The 16,336-nt window shown below is 63.1% G+C and overlaps 2 protein-coding genes across 11 annotated transcripts in view; one reads left to right on the forward strand and one right to left on the reverse strand.

Annotated features, from left to right (window-relative positions):
- The first annotated feature begins 138 nt into the window (after positions 1-138).
- On the forward strand, positions 139-9,665 carry XRCC3 (X-ray repair cross complementing 3). Of its 6 annotated transcripts, none has more exons than XM_058291106.2 (10): positions 139-327; positions 900-991; positions 1,203-1,686; positions 1,980-2,195; positions 3,631-3,768; positions 4,092-4,304; positions 6,362-6,516; positions 8,001-8,213; positions 8,312-8,352; positions 8,430-9,665. In XM_058291106.2, the coding sequence occupies exons 3-10, from the start codon at positions 1,674-1,676 to the stop codon at positions 8,659-8,661; spliced, it is 1,221 nt and encodes a 406-aa protein (XP_058147089.1). In that variant the 5' UTR covers positions 139-327; positions 900-991; positions 1,203-1,673; the 3' UTR covers positions 8,662-9,665. The 6 variants fall into 6 exon arrangements, with proteins under 6 accessions (XP_058147089.1, XP_071069742.1, XP_058147106.1 ...); XM_071213641.1 differs by having other exon boundaries at positions 1,203-1,682; XM_058291109.2 differs by having other exon boundaries at positions 141-327; positions 1,095-1,686.
- Positions 6,817-16,336, reverse strand: part of KLC1 (kinesin light chain 1) — a 105,140-nt gene continuing 95,620 nt past the window's right edge. For all 5 annotated transcript variants that reach the window (XM_012527475.3, XM_058291078.1, XM_012527476.3 and 2 more), the window contains 2 exons: positions 7,522-7,594; positions 6,817-7,178 (listed from right to left, as the gene is read on the reverse strand). In XM_012527475.3, coding sequence (XP_012382929.1) covers positions 7,559-7,594 — 36 coding nt within the window. In that variant the 3' untranslated portion in view covers positions 6,817-7,178; positions 7,522-7,558. The remainder of the gene's footprint in view (positions 7,179-7,521; positions 7,595-16,336) is intronic.

Genomic DNA, 16,336 nt, shown 5'->3' on the forward strand with positions numbered 1-16,336 from the left:
GCCCCGTCGCCTGCTGACGGCGCCGGCGCCCAATCGCCGAGCCCGACCCCGAGCACGGGCCAATGGGAGTCCTGTGCCCGCCCCCTCGCTGCCCTCTCCAATCCGTGCTGGGCCGCGCCCCTGCCACCCTGGGGCCCGCCACCAATCGGCTGGTGAGGGCCGGCTCCGCCCCTCACGGGGAAACGGGGACTTTGGGTTGGCCAGTTAGCCAGTGACGTAAAAGTTGCTGCTGCTCTGATTGGGGTAGCCGGCGAGGGCGCCCGGCGCTCATTGGAAGAGGCGACTGCGAAGGGCGGGACGGCGAGAAGAGCGTGCGGAGCGCGGGAGGTGAGCGCGGGGCCGGGCGGGATCCCCGGGGTGGCGCCGGGGTCCAAGCGGGGCAGCTCAGGGCCTCTCGCCACGCGGGCCCGGGGCCAGGGCGCCGCCGGGCGGACAGAGGGAGCGGGGGCGCCCGGACTTGGCGCCTGCCCGGCCCCGGGCCTCGTGCCCCGCCCGCCCGGCGCCCGCAGCGGGGAAGGCGCCCTGCGAAGGCCGCGGCCCCGGGCCCTCGGCGCCCCCGACCCCGTCCGGGCTGAGCTCAGCGTGCGGGGCGGGCGTTGCCTCGGCCCAGCCCAGCGGCTGGAAGGTGGTGGGTCCGCCACGTGCCCCCAGCCCAGGGGCCGCCTGTGCGGGAGCCGCACCGGCCTGGAAAAGCACCTGCGGGACGCACGGGCCGCGCGCCCACGGCGGGGCTGGTGCGGGAGGCCCACAGCGCAGCCCTGGCCTGGCCCGGCGCAGGCCCCACCTTTCCCCCGGGGCCCCCTCCCAAGCACCTGGCCTGCTCAGACTTGTCGTCCTTGGCTGTCCTGAGGTCACCAGGTGGCCGGAGCGGTCTCTGCGTGTGTCCCCTCCCCACCTAGGCGGTGTTTGTTGCCTGCCAGCTGGGAGAACCCACAGGCCAGGGCACCCCGAGCAGGACAGGCGGCCTTGGAGGGCTGCTTCCCGCCACGAGGTGCGTGATCTAAGCAGAACGGCCGCCCTTTGGCCGGGCTAGGAGCCTGTGGTGGGCTGAGGGGCCCTGGATCACTGCCCCCCACCTGTGTCTGCGCCCCCAGGCTCTCCTCGCCCACCTCCACGTCCTGCCCTCCGCCCAGAGCTGTCGGGTGCCAGTGGCCGGTGTGAGATCGTGTCCCGTGATTGCGTGTTCTGGCTCGTCCCTGCAGTCAGCCCGAGGAGGTGGGCGTGCAGGAGGCCAGACCCTGAAATTCCACAACTTCCAGGATGGCCAGGAGCGCTTCCCAAGCCACAGCTGCCAGCGCCCCTTAGCTGATACTGTGCTGCCCGAGGACGCCCACCTCAAGCTCGGCTCTGTGTGCCTGCTACGTCCCCTGCCTTGCTGTGTTGGGAGGTGGCGAGGGGACACTCTCTGACATGGGCTGGAGGCTCTGAGACAGCCAGCGAAGTGGCACAGAAGGCCCCTTCCCCGGCAGGCCACCCCCTGCGGCCAGCGCTGCAGCCACAGGCTTAGAGGGGCCCTGTCTGCCACAGCTGGGGCACCTCTGTCCCCAAGGGACAAGTTCCCAGGCTGTCCTGCAAAACCAAAACTCTCCCCACTCGGTCCAGAATCCCTGTGGAGGCGCGTCGCAGGGAAATTAAACTGGAAAAGGCAAAAGACGCGTTACGCCGTGAGCCCGATGCAAGCTGTAGGTACCGTCCCCGCACCCCCGAGAATAAGTCCAAGCCGGGCTCATGGGCCACCGTGGGCAGGGTCTGGGCTCTGGGGCTTCCTTGCAGTGGCCGCCTCGAGACGGCAGGCCTAGGGGACACACTTATTTCTATAACTTTGTGCAAACGGTGGTACCGCTTGTTCTTCAGAGCAGCATGGGATGGGGTTTTCCCCGAACGCATAAACTTGCGGAGCCCAAGATTTCCGGGTGGTTTTTACACGCCACTTGCTCTGGCGGAGTGCTGGCCACAGGTGACAGCTCTGCCGCTTCCAGGTGGAAGGGATCTGCCACGGCCCACAAGCCCACCTGGCTGGGGAACTCGCCCTGTGATGGCCGCAGCGGCCCAGAGTGGCTGCGAGCACACCTCTGCTGGTGTCCCTGGCTTCATCCTCCCCGACGAAGCAGTTCGACTTGGCGCTCGGCCCCCTCGAGAAATGGACTTGGACCAGCTGGACCTGAACCCCCGGATCACTGCCGCGGTTAAGAAAGGTGCGTCCGTGTACCCGATCTCACTCGAGGCCTGGCACGGACACGCGCGTGGGCTCTCCCTGGCTGGTGAGGCTGCGCTCCCGCGTGCCCAGGCTTCCCGAGGCGGGTTTGCTGTGGAACGCGCAGTGCGCCGTTTTATCTTTAATCGAAAGGGCCTTTGTAAAGTTGGCGTTACTTTAGCCCAAGAGGCTCAGGCTGTCTAGAGTGGGGCACTTCGTCCCAGTTCCCGTCTTTCAGCAGTTCTGTTCGTACTTAGACCTGGCTCCTAAGCAACGTGGGCGCTCCCCGTGGCGTCTCGGTGCTGCGGCACTGACAGGCTGTGGCCGAGGGAGGGCTGAGCCGGCTCTCCTACCTTTCCAGTCCCTGGAGACCTGTTGGGGTGCTGGTGGCTGGGAGTGACGGCTGGCCTGGGCGCTGTTCGGGTGTTTGTTGACTTCCTGATGAGCCAGCGGGGGTGGTGGGAGTGGGGGCCCTAGGGGTGGAGGGCCTGGACGTCCTCTTCTCCGTCCTGGCTTTTTGCCCTCCTTTGTCACCTCGTGATCACAGAATGGCTGCTGCAGTCCCAGGCCTGGGAGAAGGGGAGCGGGCACAGGCTCTGCAGGGGGCTGTGCTTCCTCACCTGAGTCTTGCTTACCTGGGGAGCCCGGCAGACCTTCCCGCATCCCGAGACACCCCCCCCCCCACCCCAGCTGAGAGGGGTCTGGGCGGTAACGCGCCGGCCAGGGCTGCCGAGCCCGGGGCTGTCCCGACAGGGCCCTTCTCTCCAGCAGAGCTGCTGGCCTGGAAGCCTGGCTGTGGCTTTGAGCCGCCGCTCTCTGCGCTTGTCGCCTCCCGCTGCTCCAGCCTCTGCGGCTCCGGCTCCGTCTCCCGCGAACCTTGAAAAGCCCGCGGGTCGCGGGGCCCGGGCTTCCTTCCCAGCCTGGCGGCCCGGGGTGCGCAGGGCGGCTCCGTAACGGAATTGCTGGACGCCTGGACCGGTCTCTCGCCGGCCGAGCGCCCTGCCTGGTCCTTCCGCTCCTTGCCTGGTTGGGTTGGGGGTGTTTTCGTCCCCTTGCTGGGTGGCCCTGCCTACAGTCACTGGCCCTCGGGACGCTGGAGGGGGTGTGTCCCTCCGCGGTGACCAGCCATCCTGTGTCCCGTGCGGATCCCACCTTGTTCCCTTCTGCGAGCACCTCGGCTGCCCCGGCGTGCGGGGCTCGAGTTTGCGCGCGTTGGTTTCGGAGCCGCGGTCCTCCCTGCTTTCCCCTGCCCGCGGCCCAGGGCGGCGGCGCCGGAAACCTCAGGATTGGCGGGGTGAGGCCTGCGTGGGCGCAGCCCTGGCCAGGGCGCCCTGCGGGCCTCGTAAGGGCAGCCGGGCAGCTGGCCGCGGCACTGTCGCCGTCCTTGGCTGCAGCGCTGCTGGGCCTGACGCCGTCGCGGGCCCGCGTGCTTCCAGCCCGGCTGGCGTCCGTGAAGGAGGTCCTGCTGCTGTCGGGGCCCGACCTGCAGAGGCTGACCCAGCTGCCCCGCGCCGACGTCCAGCGCCTGCTGCGGGCCGCCGCCTCCAGCCTGCGGGGCCACCGCGCTATCACAGGTGCTCGGGCAACGCGCCTGGGGCCGTAGGAGACTGTGGGGGGCTGGGGTTCCTCAGGCGGGGGCCATGGGGGGCTGGGGAGAAGGGCTGGGGCAGGAGGGGCCGGAGGGAGCCCAGGGGAGGGACCCCTCCCGCCCCCGCAGGCCCCTCTGGAGGGCACAGCTCCTGGGCCCCCAGCAGACCCCCGCCGACCCCCAGGCCCCGCCTCCGGGCACGTCCCCCAGGCCCCCAGGGCGCCCCGCTCGCCCTCCCCCCCGGCTGGCCCTAGCCGCCCCTCCGCAGGCGGCCTGGCGACCCGGGCTGAGCCAGCGTGTTGCCCCCAGCGCTGGACCTGTGGCGGCAGCCGGCCGCCTTCCCCGCGCAGCACCGGCGCCTGAGCCTCGGCTGCCCCGTGCTGGACGCGCTGCTGCGCGGTGGCCTCCCCCTCGACGGCATCACCGAGCTGGCCGGCCGCAGCGCGGCGGGGAAGACGCAGCTGGCGCTGCAGCTCTGCCTGGCCGTGCAGCTCCCGCCGCACCACGGCGGCCTGGACGCAGGTGAGCGGGGGGCAGCCTGGACGCGGGTGAGTGGGGGGCGGCCTGGACGCGGGTGAGTGGGTGGCGGCCTGGACGCGGGTGAGTGGGGGGCGGCCCGGACGCGGGTGAGTGGGGGGCGGCCTGGACGCGGGTGAGTGGGGGGGGCGGCCTGGACGCGGGTGAGTGGGTGGCGGCCTGGACGCGGGTGAGTGGGGGGCGGCCTGGACGCAGGTGAGTGGGGGGCGGCCTGGACGCGGGTGAGTGGGGAGCGGCCCGGGAGCTGCCTGGACGCGGGCGAGTGGGGGCACGGCCTGCACTGTGGTCAAGGAGCGCGGGACCCCACACTGCGGAAGGAAGGAAATGCGCGGGGGCCGGGTGGTCCCGGGACTGAGTCCTGGGGGACTCTGAGTCCCAGGGGGAAGAGTGACGGAGGCCAGCTGGTGCGGGGACAGGACGGCCCCTCACCCAGGAAGCACGGAGGGACTTGCTGAGGCCCTGGCCCCCCGCCCTGTGGCCCTGCCCTCCTGATTGCAGAAACTTCTGGAAGGCTGTGGCGGTGGCTTCGATCCAGCCCCTCCCCCAGCAGGGCGGGTGGGTGCTCGGTCTGGCGCACAGGGCGCCCGAGGGTCTGGGCCATGCGGGGTGGGGGTTCCTGGCCCAGCGCAGCGCCCGAGCTTGAGATGCCATCGAAGCGGAGGGCGCGGGCCCTGCTGGCCGGGCAGCCCGGGGCGGGCGCGGCGGGCGGCGTCTTCGCGTCTTCCGTTAGGGAGCCCGGCAGGAGCCCTCGGACCCCTGGAGGGACGGGGTCGAGTGGTTTCCTTGTGCTTGTGAGGTCGTGCAGCGCCCCCCGCGTCTCACTCCAGAGCACCCTCACGGCTCCGGGACCCCGTCCCCCCGAGCAGTCACCACCCCAGCCCCAGCAGGTCCCAGGGCCGCTGCCTGGGTTTACCCCGGGAGGGTCCAGTCGAAGGGCTGTGACCGCGTTTTCCCTCGGGTGGCTTTTCCGTCAGCGACTGGCGCCCTCACAGGGAGGAGCCCGCGGCCCCCGGCAGCCCCCACCCCTCCTGCAACCATCGCGGTGGGCGCCGCGGCTTCCCCCGCGCAGGCGCGAGTGACACCACTGGGGGCGTGGGGTGCAGGCGCCTGCCCCGCTGCTCCTGGGCCATCGAGGGGCGCTGTGGCCCCTGACCCCCCCAGCAACCCCCCAGCGCTTACTTTCCGTTTCTTAAAGAGCCACCCTGGTGTCTCGGGGTTGTCGTTCGCGTTTTCCTTGGGCGTGACGCCGAGCGTCCTGTCACGGCTTTGCCAGCCGCTCTAACCTCCTGCCTGGTGAAATGTCTGTCCGGGTCTCTCGCCCAGTTTTAACCGGTCGTTCTCCTTTGCCGTGCTGTAGGAGTTTTCTAGACGTCCTGGGTTTCTGCCCTCGTCCGACAGGTGCCGTGTCACCCGCGGGTCGTCCTTTCACTTTCTAATCACGACCTTTGACGAACAAAGGTTTTAAACTACGAGGCCCGTTTTCTGCGTCGTTTCTTTGTTTACGCTTCCGTGCCCGACACAAGGTGCCCAGGCAGCCCGAGCGTCCTGGCGCCCCACGGGGGCCGTGGCTCTGACTTCCTCCGCGCATCGTCCCGGCCGCTCCGGCGTGAGTGGCCTGGGCGCCTCCCGGCCGTTTGAGCTGCGGGTGGCGCGGCCGCCCGAGGGGCTCCTGCTCCCAGCACGGTGGCGCTTGCCGTCCGTGTGGCCGGGCGGGCGCGAGACCCAAGGTGGGCCGGCGGCATCCACGCAGGAGCCAGACGGGCTTCTCCGCGCCTCCCGGGCCCACCCGCCGCTCCTGCCCATCCCCAAGTCCGGGGGTCACCACCCGGTGTCTGACAATTCGCGGGGTCCAGAACGGCCAGGGCTGCCTCCCGGGCCCCACCCCGAGGCTGGCGGGAAGCGCCGACCATCTGTGCTCGCAGGCGGCACCGGGCGCTCCCGTGTCCCACGCTGGGGGTGCCCTGCTCGCGAGGGGCTGCGTGCGGAGCCGCGGGGTGGCCATGGACATGGGCGAGGCCCGGGACGCCTGCTCTCGTCCCCAGGCGCCGTCTACATCTGCACGGAGGACGCCTTCCCCAGCAGGCGCCTGCAGCAGCTCATCGCGCGGCAGCCGCAGCTGCGCACAGACGTCCCGGCGGCGCTGGTGGCCCGCACGAGGTTCGGCAGCCGCGTCTTCGTGGAGCACGTGGCCGACGTGGTGAGCGCCGGAGGCACCAGAGGGGCCGGCTGGGAGGCAGCGGCCTGCCGGGCGGCGGGAGCGCGGGGCGCGGGGGCCTTGGTGCAGAGTGGGGGGCGGGCAGGGGTTCCTGCCTCACAGTCTCGCTGCCCGTGAGGAAGCGAGTCGAGGGCTGGGGTCGGGACGGGACAGGGAGCTGGGGGCACCCAGGGCGGCCCCCCGAGCCCCTCGCTTACCCCGATGCCGGATGGCACTGGACAGAGCCCCCAGCGCTTGGCCCGCACCCTCCCGCATCCAGAAATTGTTGCAAAAAGACTCAAGTCGAGGGCCACATATAAACTTTTAATTTTAGAAAATTTACAGTCAAGTACAGTATCTCAGCCCAGGCAGGGCTCTAGTGACAAGTAACGAGGGGCCGGCGTGGGGCCTATCCGGGGAGCCCCCGACACCCCGCCCGGCGGGTCTCGGTGCAGCCCGGGGCGGGGCCGAGCGGGGCCCTCTGAGGCGTGGCCTAGTCCCTGGGCCCCGTCCGCTGTGCCCGCCCATCCGCTGTGCCCGCCCAAGTCGCACGAGGCTCCCGGCAGGTGGGCTGTTAGTAGGTGGCCTGCGGGGCGCGGATCAGGGACCCAGAGGCGGCTCCGGGCCGCGCCGGCAGCTCGTGCTGGAGCGGAAGCTCCTCTTCACTGCAAGAGAAGGAGGGGTGGCGGGCCGGTGGGTGGCGGGGCCTTGGCCCGCACCCGCTGTCCGGGCGGCGGTGGGTGCCGGCCCCTGCCGCGGGCCAGGGTCGCCGAGGGTCTGCGGGGCCTTGGGCGGCCCCTTTCGCCCAGGCCTGGGGAAACGCGGTGCAAGGAGAGCCTCCCGGGGCCGAGCCAGCGGCGGGCGCTGCCCATGGGGTCCTCTACCAGGGGCCCCCACCCCAGGCCCCTGGGGCTGCGGTGAGCGGGCGCAGACGCCCCTGCCCGGACCCCCGGTGCCACCCCAGCCCCCTCCCCAGCCCTGTGAGGCGAGGCAGCGGCGCAGACTCACGTTCAGGTTGGGGTCCTCGAGGCCGCCGCAGCTGCTGTCATTTTCCACAGAGGGGGGCTCTCCTGGGGACAGCCTGCGGTGAACAGAGAAGCAGCTTCGCAGGGGGCCGGGGGGCTGCGCACGGTGGGGGGCCGCGGGCACGGGCCGGCGGGGTCTGTCCTCGCCCCCACCCCAGGTCACGGCACCACAGCAGGGGTCGGGCCCTGCTTGCCCCGGCCTGGGGCAGCCCTGGGCCGCCCCCGGGCCTGGCCTTGCACGCCATCCACCCAGCTGTGCACCCGAGCGTCCAGGCCGCATGGTCCCGGGGGTCCTGTCCACAGCGGGTTGCGCCAGGCACTCGCTTCCCCGGGATCCTGCCCCGTGCAGTGGGCACGTGCCCCGTTTCCACCCTGTTTCCCCAGGGGCCCGGGGCTGAGGCCGTGGGGGGCTGAGGGGCTGGGCCAGGTGAGAGCGGGCCCTGACGCCCGTCCGCGCCCCAGGACAGCCTGCTGCGCTGCGTGACCAGGCGGGTGCCCGTCCTGCTGGCGCGGGGCATGGCCCGCCTGGTGGTCCTCGACTCGGTGGCAGCTCCCTTCCGCTGCGAGCCCGATGGGCCGGTCCCGGGCGCCAGGGCGCGGGCCCTAAAGGCGCTGGGGGCCGCGCTGCGCCGCCTGAGCTGCGCCTTCTGGAGCCCGGTGCTGTGCGTCAACCAGGTGGGTGGCTCTGGAGCTGCCCGCAGCGGGGCCCTGGGACCCGCCAGCCCCTCCCGGGGGGCCGGCCTCGGCCAATGCACCCTGCTTGGCTCTTGCAGGTGACGGAGACTGTGCGGGAGCCAGGGCCCGGGCTGCAGGGGTGAGTCCATGCGGAGCGCGCGGGCGGCGGGCAGGCGCTGCGGGCTTTTGCACGATAACGGCCGTGCTTCTCCTCAGGCCCCGGGAGGACGGCGTCACCCCGGCGCTGGGTCTGGCCTGGGCCGACCAGGTCCTCGTGAGGCTGTTGGCTGACCGTCACCGCGGCCAGGAGGCGCCCTCCGGCCCCCCGGTCAGGACGCTGCGGGTGGTGTTTGCCCCGCACCTGCCGCCGTCCTCGTGCTCCTACACGGTCAGCGCAGAGGGTGTGCGCGGGACGCCAGGGACCCAGGCCCCCGGGCAGCGCCCCTAGCCCAGGCCGCGCGGCCCGGTCCCCGCGCTACGGCCACGCGCTACGGCCCTGGCTGCCCTTCCTCCCTGGAGGCACAGTGGGCCGAGTGCCCTGCGCTCCCCCGGGGCATCCACACGCATCCCTGCCCTCCTTCCGGAGGCTTCCGCACCCCTCTGGGCCTCAGCTGGGGGTGCTGCTGGACAAGTGCCTCAACGGGAGGGTCACGGCCTCGCCCCCTGCCCAGGGTCCACCCCCCACCCCAGCGCACCCCGTACCCCAAAGCCTGGGGGACAAGTTTGCCCTGGGAAGAGCCTCAGCTCGGTGCCTGGGGAGAGGACTGCAGAGCCGCGGCCGTTGGCGGAGGCCAGGAGCAGAGCCGTCCATCTGCGCGCCCCTGCCCAGCACCCGCCTGCCTGGGCCGAGCAGCAGTGGCCGCGGGCGCCGCTGGCTGGGGTGCTGGGAGAGGCCGTCCGGACCCCCGGGAAGCCGGATCTGGGCCGACGGGGGCTCAGGCGGCCTCTCGCACGTCCTCAGCGCCTCCCGCGTCGGCGCGGCGCGGGCCTGGCCCGCGCGCTGTCCATGGTGGCGGGGCCACACGTCCAGGCAGCTGGGTTATCAGCCTAGTGTCCTGCTGCGTCTGGGCAACCAGCTCCAGGGCCAGACCCCCCCAGTGGTCACCGCGGCCGTGACTGCCCAGCTTGGAAGGCGGCCTCTGCGCGGCAGGCCTGCCCGGACCCCCGCTGTGGACACGCATGCACGCGCACGCACCCAGGCTCACCCTGCTGCCCGGCACAGCCGCCCTCCACTGCGCAAACGTGTCGGGTGAACGTGGCCGGCCCCTCACCCTTGACCCAGAGCAGGTCAGCACGGGAGCAGGGCACTCTCCATGCTGCCCTGGGACGTCGGTGTTTTCCCTTTTTTATATTATATTTAACAACAAAAAGATTCTAGGGTTGAAGCAACCAAGTATGAGTCTTCACTCAATGTGCTTAATAATTGTGGATTAAAAGCAAGTTCTTAACTTCTTTAAGTCTCAGATTTCTTATCTATTAAATGGAAATAATAGCAGACAGCTCAAAAAGTTGAGGTGCTACCTATAAAGCCCGGTGTTTGGTAAATGGTGGCCATGCTGATTTCTTAAACCCCCTCCCCTCTCCCCTTCTCCAGTGACCCCTAATCTCTTGCTCTCTCTGCAGGTTTTCTATTTGTGGTCATCTTTTAGAAGTGACATCATGCATATCTCAGAAGTTCATTTTTTTTCTTATAAATATTCCATTGTGTGTCTACTGTATTTTGTTTATTCACTCGTTTGTGGATCGGCACTTAGACTGCTTCCAGGTTTTGGCGACTGCGACGCAGCTGTGAGCACTCGTGTGTGGTATCTATTTGCCGGCTTGTTCTGCTCTCTGTGGGTATATACTAGAAATGGGATTGCCGGGTCAAATGCCAATTCTATATTTCTAAGTGTGAGGAGCCACTGTATTGCTTTCCCCAGACGCTACATCATTTTCCATCCCCACCCACAACACAGACTTAAAATTCTCTGTCCTCTCCAACACTTTTATTTTTTAAATGGTAGCAATCTTTGTGGGTATGAAGTGCTATCCCATTGTGGTTTTGATTTGCATTTCTCTAATGACTAATGACCTTGAGCACCTTTTCAGGCACTTATTGGCCACTTGTGGCTCTTCTTTGGAGAAATATCTGCAAGTCCTTTGCCCGTTTTTTGATTGGATTGATTGCCTTTTTATTATTGCATTATAAATTCTGGCTACCAAGACCTTACCCAATACATAGCTTTCAGCTATCTTCTTTTCCTCTATAGGTTATCTTTTCACTTTCTTGATAATTTCTGTCAGTGTGCAAAAGTTAATTTGATGAGCTCAGGTTTACCTACTGTTCTTTCTGCTGCTGTATTGGAGGAGCACCCTGCACCATCGCTCAGTCTCAGCCATGAAGGTTTGCTCCTGTTCTCTTCTAAGAACTTCACGGTTTAGCATTAGAGCTGGGGCCTTCGTTGTTTCCAGCTGATTTTGGCCCACGGTGTGAGGTCGGGTCTGAGTTCTCTCTCCCAGCGCTGCCCGCAGAGGAGCCGCGTCCCCTGCTTGGGCTCAGCGCCCTTGTCAGCTGCCACAGGGAACCGAGACAGCCCCTCTCCCACGCCCTGGGCCAGCGTCCCGGCCTCCCTGCCACCTGTCCGCTGGCCCTGGAGCCACAGCCCACGTGCCACCCCGTCGCCTTACTGCAGCACCCGCAGCTGGCCCTGGGTGCACGGCCTGGGGACCCAGACCGCAGGCCTGGGGGAAGCTCTCGCCAAGCCCACCCGGCAGCAGAGGGCAGACAGCCCCTGGAAGCCTCTGGAACAGCCGACTTCTGAGGTCCCCTTCGGGACAAACGTGCCCCGGCAGCTGCCAGCCCAGGGGCCTCTGGCGTGAGATCCCACCAGCCTGGAGGCCGAGGCAGTCCAGACCCCAGTGAGCACAGGAGGGGCCGGCGGGTGCCCTCGTGTCCCTCAGGACCAGCAGTGGACGAGGTGGCCGTGGGTGTCGGGGTCTAGCACGCCTGCGGGCAGGCGTCAGAAGCTGAGTCGTGCTGCCCCCTCCTCTTAGCAGTGGGCTCGGTGCCCAGGCCTCTCCAGAGCCCGGGACAACTGTGGGGCCGTGCCAGTTCCCCTGGCCAGCCCGGCCCGTCAAAAGCCCCCGAGCAGCACCGCCCGCCTCTGCCGGAGCCCAGGAGCCATCGAGGGGCAGGCTTGGCTGAAGGGCGGCACCCATTAGTCGCCCCCACCCTTTCTGGGGCCTGGGCCCGTCCCCAGTGCAGAGCTGTGAGGGGTGGTGGCTTCTGAGGAAGCCCCTGCCCTCAGGGAGCCGCAGGAGCACAGAAGACAAGGCGGTGCTGGAGTCGGGCTGGCACCCAGCACCTAACACCCAGCACCCAGCACCTGCGTCGGACAGGGCCTTACACCAGCTCCTTCCAGCCACGCTCACGGCCGCGGCCTTAGAGGCCCTGAAGGCTGAGAGGGGCCATGTCCCCAGGGAGGAGCAGCCTAGACACAGGATCTCGGGCCCACAAAGGGGGGTGCTTGAGGCAAAGACACCGGAGAATTCCCGGAGCCCCTGGAGGCTGCTGGAGAAGGTGTCACGCGGTCAGATGCCTGGGCAGGTGCAGGGGACTGGGCAGGGCCTCCCCTTCTGGCCACCAGCTCCCCACCAGCACCTGCAGGGGTGGGTGCTGGGGACCTCCCAGCACCGGGCCACCCCAGCAAGGCCGCAGGAGCACTGGAGGGGGCGCCGTGGTGGCAGCCCGAGCACAGTGCCCAGGGACCCCGCCGCCTCCCCGCCTGCTCAGGAGCAAGTTCAGGAGCCCCCAGGAAACAGGCGAGGGCGAGAGCAGGGCCAAGGCTGGGGCCTCCGCCTCCGCTGCAGCCCGGGTCCTGCTCCCACACAGGTGGACGTGGCAACAGCACAGCCCGCGGGCACCCAGAGCCGACCACCTGCCCCACCTGCACCTGGCCCCCAGGGTCACCGCAGCCCGTGAAGGCTGCTCGGTAGTTGTGGAGGCTTTCAGCACTGTCCTCTGTGGCACCAACCCTGAGCCAGCCAGCAGGGGCCGCAGCCCGCAGCACGGACGTCCTCTGAGCACCATGGAGCAGGCCCTCGGCCTCGGCCTGTCCACAACGGGGGGCCGTGGGCGCTGCCCCGAGACGCTGCTCTGATGCTGCCCTGTCACCCGCGAGGACAAGGGGCTCGGCACACCACGCCCTCAGCCGCCTGCGACGCCACCTCTGCGGAGAGGATGTTGGTGTCAATTCTGCGGCGCCTCGGGCCTCGGGCAGCGCCAGCCCTCCTGCCTCGCAGCTCCACCAGGGCCGGTGGCTCAGCCCGCCCAGAACCCCGCGTCTGGGATGTCATGAGATGCACGACCCCACCTGTCAGGCCCACTGGGCACTGCTGGCCCTGAGCACAGGACACTCCTGCCACCCACCAGCAGGTGCCCACATGCCAGGTGAGCCCGGGAGCAGGGAGAGGAGGAAGCTGCAAGCGGCAGGCGGCAGAGGCAGGGGAGGGCTTCAGGGAGGAGGTGTCCATGGAGCCCAGGACCAATGGGCAGGAAGGATGTGCCGGCAAGGGGCAAGGAGGAGCGCCACGGGGCGCGGCCCAGGCTGCACAGCGCACACAGCGGGACAGCGGCGTGGAGCCCCCGCAGCTGTGCAGGCCATGGAAAGTAGTCACTCCGGTCTGTGTCCGGACTCTCCCTTCCATCCTTGTGCCAGAGCCACTCATCCTCGTGAGGCAGCTGGACGCGAGGGTGCGGGAGTCCTCCAGCCTTGCTCGCTTGAAGACGGGTTTGGCTTTTCAGGGCCCTTTGCAGCTCCATATAAATTTAAGAATTGGTTTTTCCATTTTCTGCAAAAACGGCTGCTGGAACTTTAATAAAAAGAATTTGCTTTGGGTAATATTAAGCTATTAAAAACGTTAGCTTTCCCAATTCATGAACATGGGATGTTTTGGACTTCTCTTAGCAGTGTTTGCTAGTTCTCAGTATACAAGCCTTTTGTATCCTTAGTTACATTGATTTCTAAATATTCTGTTCTTTTAGATGCTATTTAAATGGAATTGTTTTCTTAATGTCCTCTTTGGATTGTTCATTGCTAGAGAATAGGAACACAGCTGCTTCTCACGTATTGATCTTGTGCCCTGCCCTTTGCTGAACTCATTAATTCTAAGTTTTCTTGTGGATTCCTTTTGGTTTTCTATATATAAAGTCATGTCATTTGTAGAGTTTTTCTCCCTTTCCAACTTGCATGCCTTTTCCTCCTTTTTCTTGCCTAATTGCTATGGCAAGAACGTCTAACCCTGTGCTGAACGGCAGAGGTGAAGGCAGGCATCCTTGCTTCATTCCTGATCTGAAGAACAAGCTTCAAGTCTGTCACCAGAGTATGACGTAGGTCGTGGGGTTTCCATGAATGGCCTTTATCAGGCTGAGAACACCCCTTCTAGTCCTGCCTTTAGGAGTGCTTTTCAGAAGAAGGGGGACTGGATTTTGTCGAACACCTTTTTAGTGTCTATTCAGATAATAATGTGCTTTTCTTCCTCCCTCTGCTTACACAGTGCCTCACACCGGTTGATTCTCCTGTGTTGAAACACCCTTACATTCCTGGGGTGATGGACCCCACATGGCCATGGCTGCGATCTTAATATGCTGTTGAATTCGGCTTGCTAGGATTTTCCTAAGGGTTTGCATCTGTATTCATAAGGGATATTAGTCTGTAATTATTTTTCCTTGTGATGTCTTTCCCAGGCTTTTGGTATCGCTGGCCTCATAGAATGAATTAGGAAGTGTTCCCTCATATTGAATTCTTTGGAAGAGTGTGAGAAAGACGGGTGTTAATGCTCTAACTGTAGAATCACCAGTGACGCTATCTGCGCTGGGGCTTTTCTTTGGTGTAAGGCTTTTGATTGATTCAGTCACAGTGCTTGTTGATGTCTTTTTTTAACAATTGGGGTAATTAATTATTTCTAGGAATTTTTCCATTTCACCTAGGTTATCTAATTTGTTGGCATACAAGAGTTCATAATATTCTCTTAAATCCTTGTTGTTTTTGTAAATGCAATGGTGATTTCATTTTCCTTTCTCATTTTAGTTATTTGCATCATCCCTGCACCTGCCCTCTCCTGCTTTTTTGGTCAGTCTAGCAAAAAGCTTGTCAGTTTTCACTTTTCAAAGAACCACTTTTTATTTTATTCTCAGTTGGTTTTCTATTCTCTACTTCATTTATCTCCACTCTAATCCTAGTTATTTTTTCTCCAACTAACTTTGAGTTTATTTTGCTTTTGTTTTACTAGTTCCTCGAGATGTAATGTTAGGTTATTAACGAGATCTTTCTTCTTTTTAAACATAATCCCTAAATTTCAGTATGAGCACTCCTGTGGCTGCACCCCAGTTTTGGTATGTTGTGTCTGTTTTCATTTGTCTCTAAGTATTTTTTAAGATCTTATGTACTATTTCCACATATTTGTAAATTTTCCAGTTTTCCCTAGGTTATTAATTTTTCTGATTTCTGTATTTTAAAATGAATTAAAACTTCTCTTGTGCCCTAATGTAAGGTCTGTCCTAGAGAATAATTCTTTGGCACTTGAAAAGAATGTATATTCCACTGCTGGGTGAAATGTTCTGTATGTGTTGGTTACGTGTTGTTCAGGTCCTGTTTCTTTCGCCATCTTCTGTTTGGATATTCTAGCCAGTGTGCTGCAACCTTCAACTTGTGCCTGTAGAACTGTGCTCCTTTCAGTTCCATCAATGTTTGCTTCCTCTATGTTGGTGCTCTGCTGTTAGGTGCATATTATGTTATCTCCTATAACAGTTTTTTACTTAAGATCTATTTCCTGATATTAATATAGCCACCCCTGCTCTTTTAATTGCTATTTGTATGAAATATTTTTTCCATTCTTTCCACTTCGACCTGCTGAACCTTTAGATCATATATGGGTCTCTTGGAAGTAGTCTACAGTTGGGCCATGTGTCTATCCATTCTGTCAGTCTGCTTTTTTATTGATTTACATTTAAGGAAAGAGTAACCTCTGCCATTTTGCTATTTGTTTTTTGTCAGTCTCACACCATTTTTGTTCCTCCTTTCCTCCATTACTTTTTGTTCGGATGCTCTTTTATAATGAGCCACTTTGAATCACTTTTGTGTGTTATTTTTAGTTATTTTCTTTACGCTTACCATGGGGATTACATGATTACATTTAGCGTATGTAGCAGTCTGGTATGATTTATGAATTCCAAAAATAGGTATCTGATTATGTTTGTAAACTGGTCTATCCGAGGTTTCACTTTTACTTGATTAAATTATGATTAGGGCTTGATTGGCCCCATCAGTAGGACTTTGAGTCCCCACCCCACACAAAGAAAAGGCACAATAGTTGGGTGGAGTTTTGAGGTGGGGCCCAGGAAGTGAACACACAGGGGGAGAGCACAGAGGAACAGGGACCCGGCTCCACAGACACGGCAGAGGCCCCGGGAAGAGCCGCTCACCTGAGAGTCTACAGCTGACCTTGTGGGGAGAAGCCAGCCTGAGCCCAGAGAGCCTCGAGCCCCAGGGAGAGAGAAAGCCTAGAGAGCCCGAAGGCCTGCAGCCTACACTGGAAGAAGCTGGGACCACGAGCCTGGAGGGCGGGAGGAAGGTGGGCGCCGGCAGCCGTCCTGCTCCAGCACGGGGCAACACACTCTGGTGAGGGAAGGAGCTTATGCCTTATATGGTAACGGTAAGCTTCTACCCCAAATAAACACCCTTTATAAGCTCAACGGATTTCTAGTAGTTTGCATCAGCACCCCTTTGGCTGACTAATACAGAATTCTAGATCTATTACAACTTAGTCTGTGTGGATTCCAACTTGACGTCAGTGGCCTACGCCTACACGGTACCTCTATCTCTCCCTCCCTCTTCTGTCCTTGTTACAGATTACATTTTAATGCATTGTGCCCAATAACAGTTACAATTAAATGAAACAGAACTGCTTTCATACTTACCCACATTGTTACCTAACACCACAGATCTGTATTTCCTCGTTCAGCGTCAAGACTCTGGCTGTGTCCTTTCCTGGCGTTACCTGGCAGGCAGGGCCTGTGGCAGGTTCTGAGAGTCTGGGACTGTCTTCACAGTGCCCTCATTTTTGAAGGACAGCTCCACCAG

This window comes from Dasypus novemcinctus, chromosome 3 (genome assembly GCF_030445035.2).
Source record: "Dasypus novemcinctus isolate mDasNov1 chromosome 3, mDasNov1.1.hap2, whole genome shotgun sequence".
Classification (NCBI taxonomy): Eukaryota; Metazoa; Chordata; class Mammalia; order Cingulata; family Dasypodidae; genus Dasypus; species Dasypus novemcinctus.

Coding starts and splice junctions, on each gene's coding strand:
- XRCC3 (XM_058291123.2), top strand. Junction 2,196..3,630: donor CACTGCCGCGGTTAAGAAAG/GTGCGTCCGTGT, acceptor GCGTGCTTCCAG/CCCGGCTGGCGTCCGTGAAG. Junction 4,305..6,361: donor CCACGGCGGCCTGGACGCAG/GTGAGCGGGGGG, acceptor TCTCGTCCCCAG/GCGCCGTCTACATCTGCACG.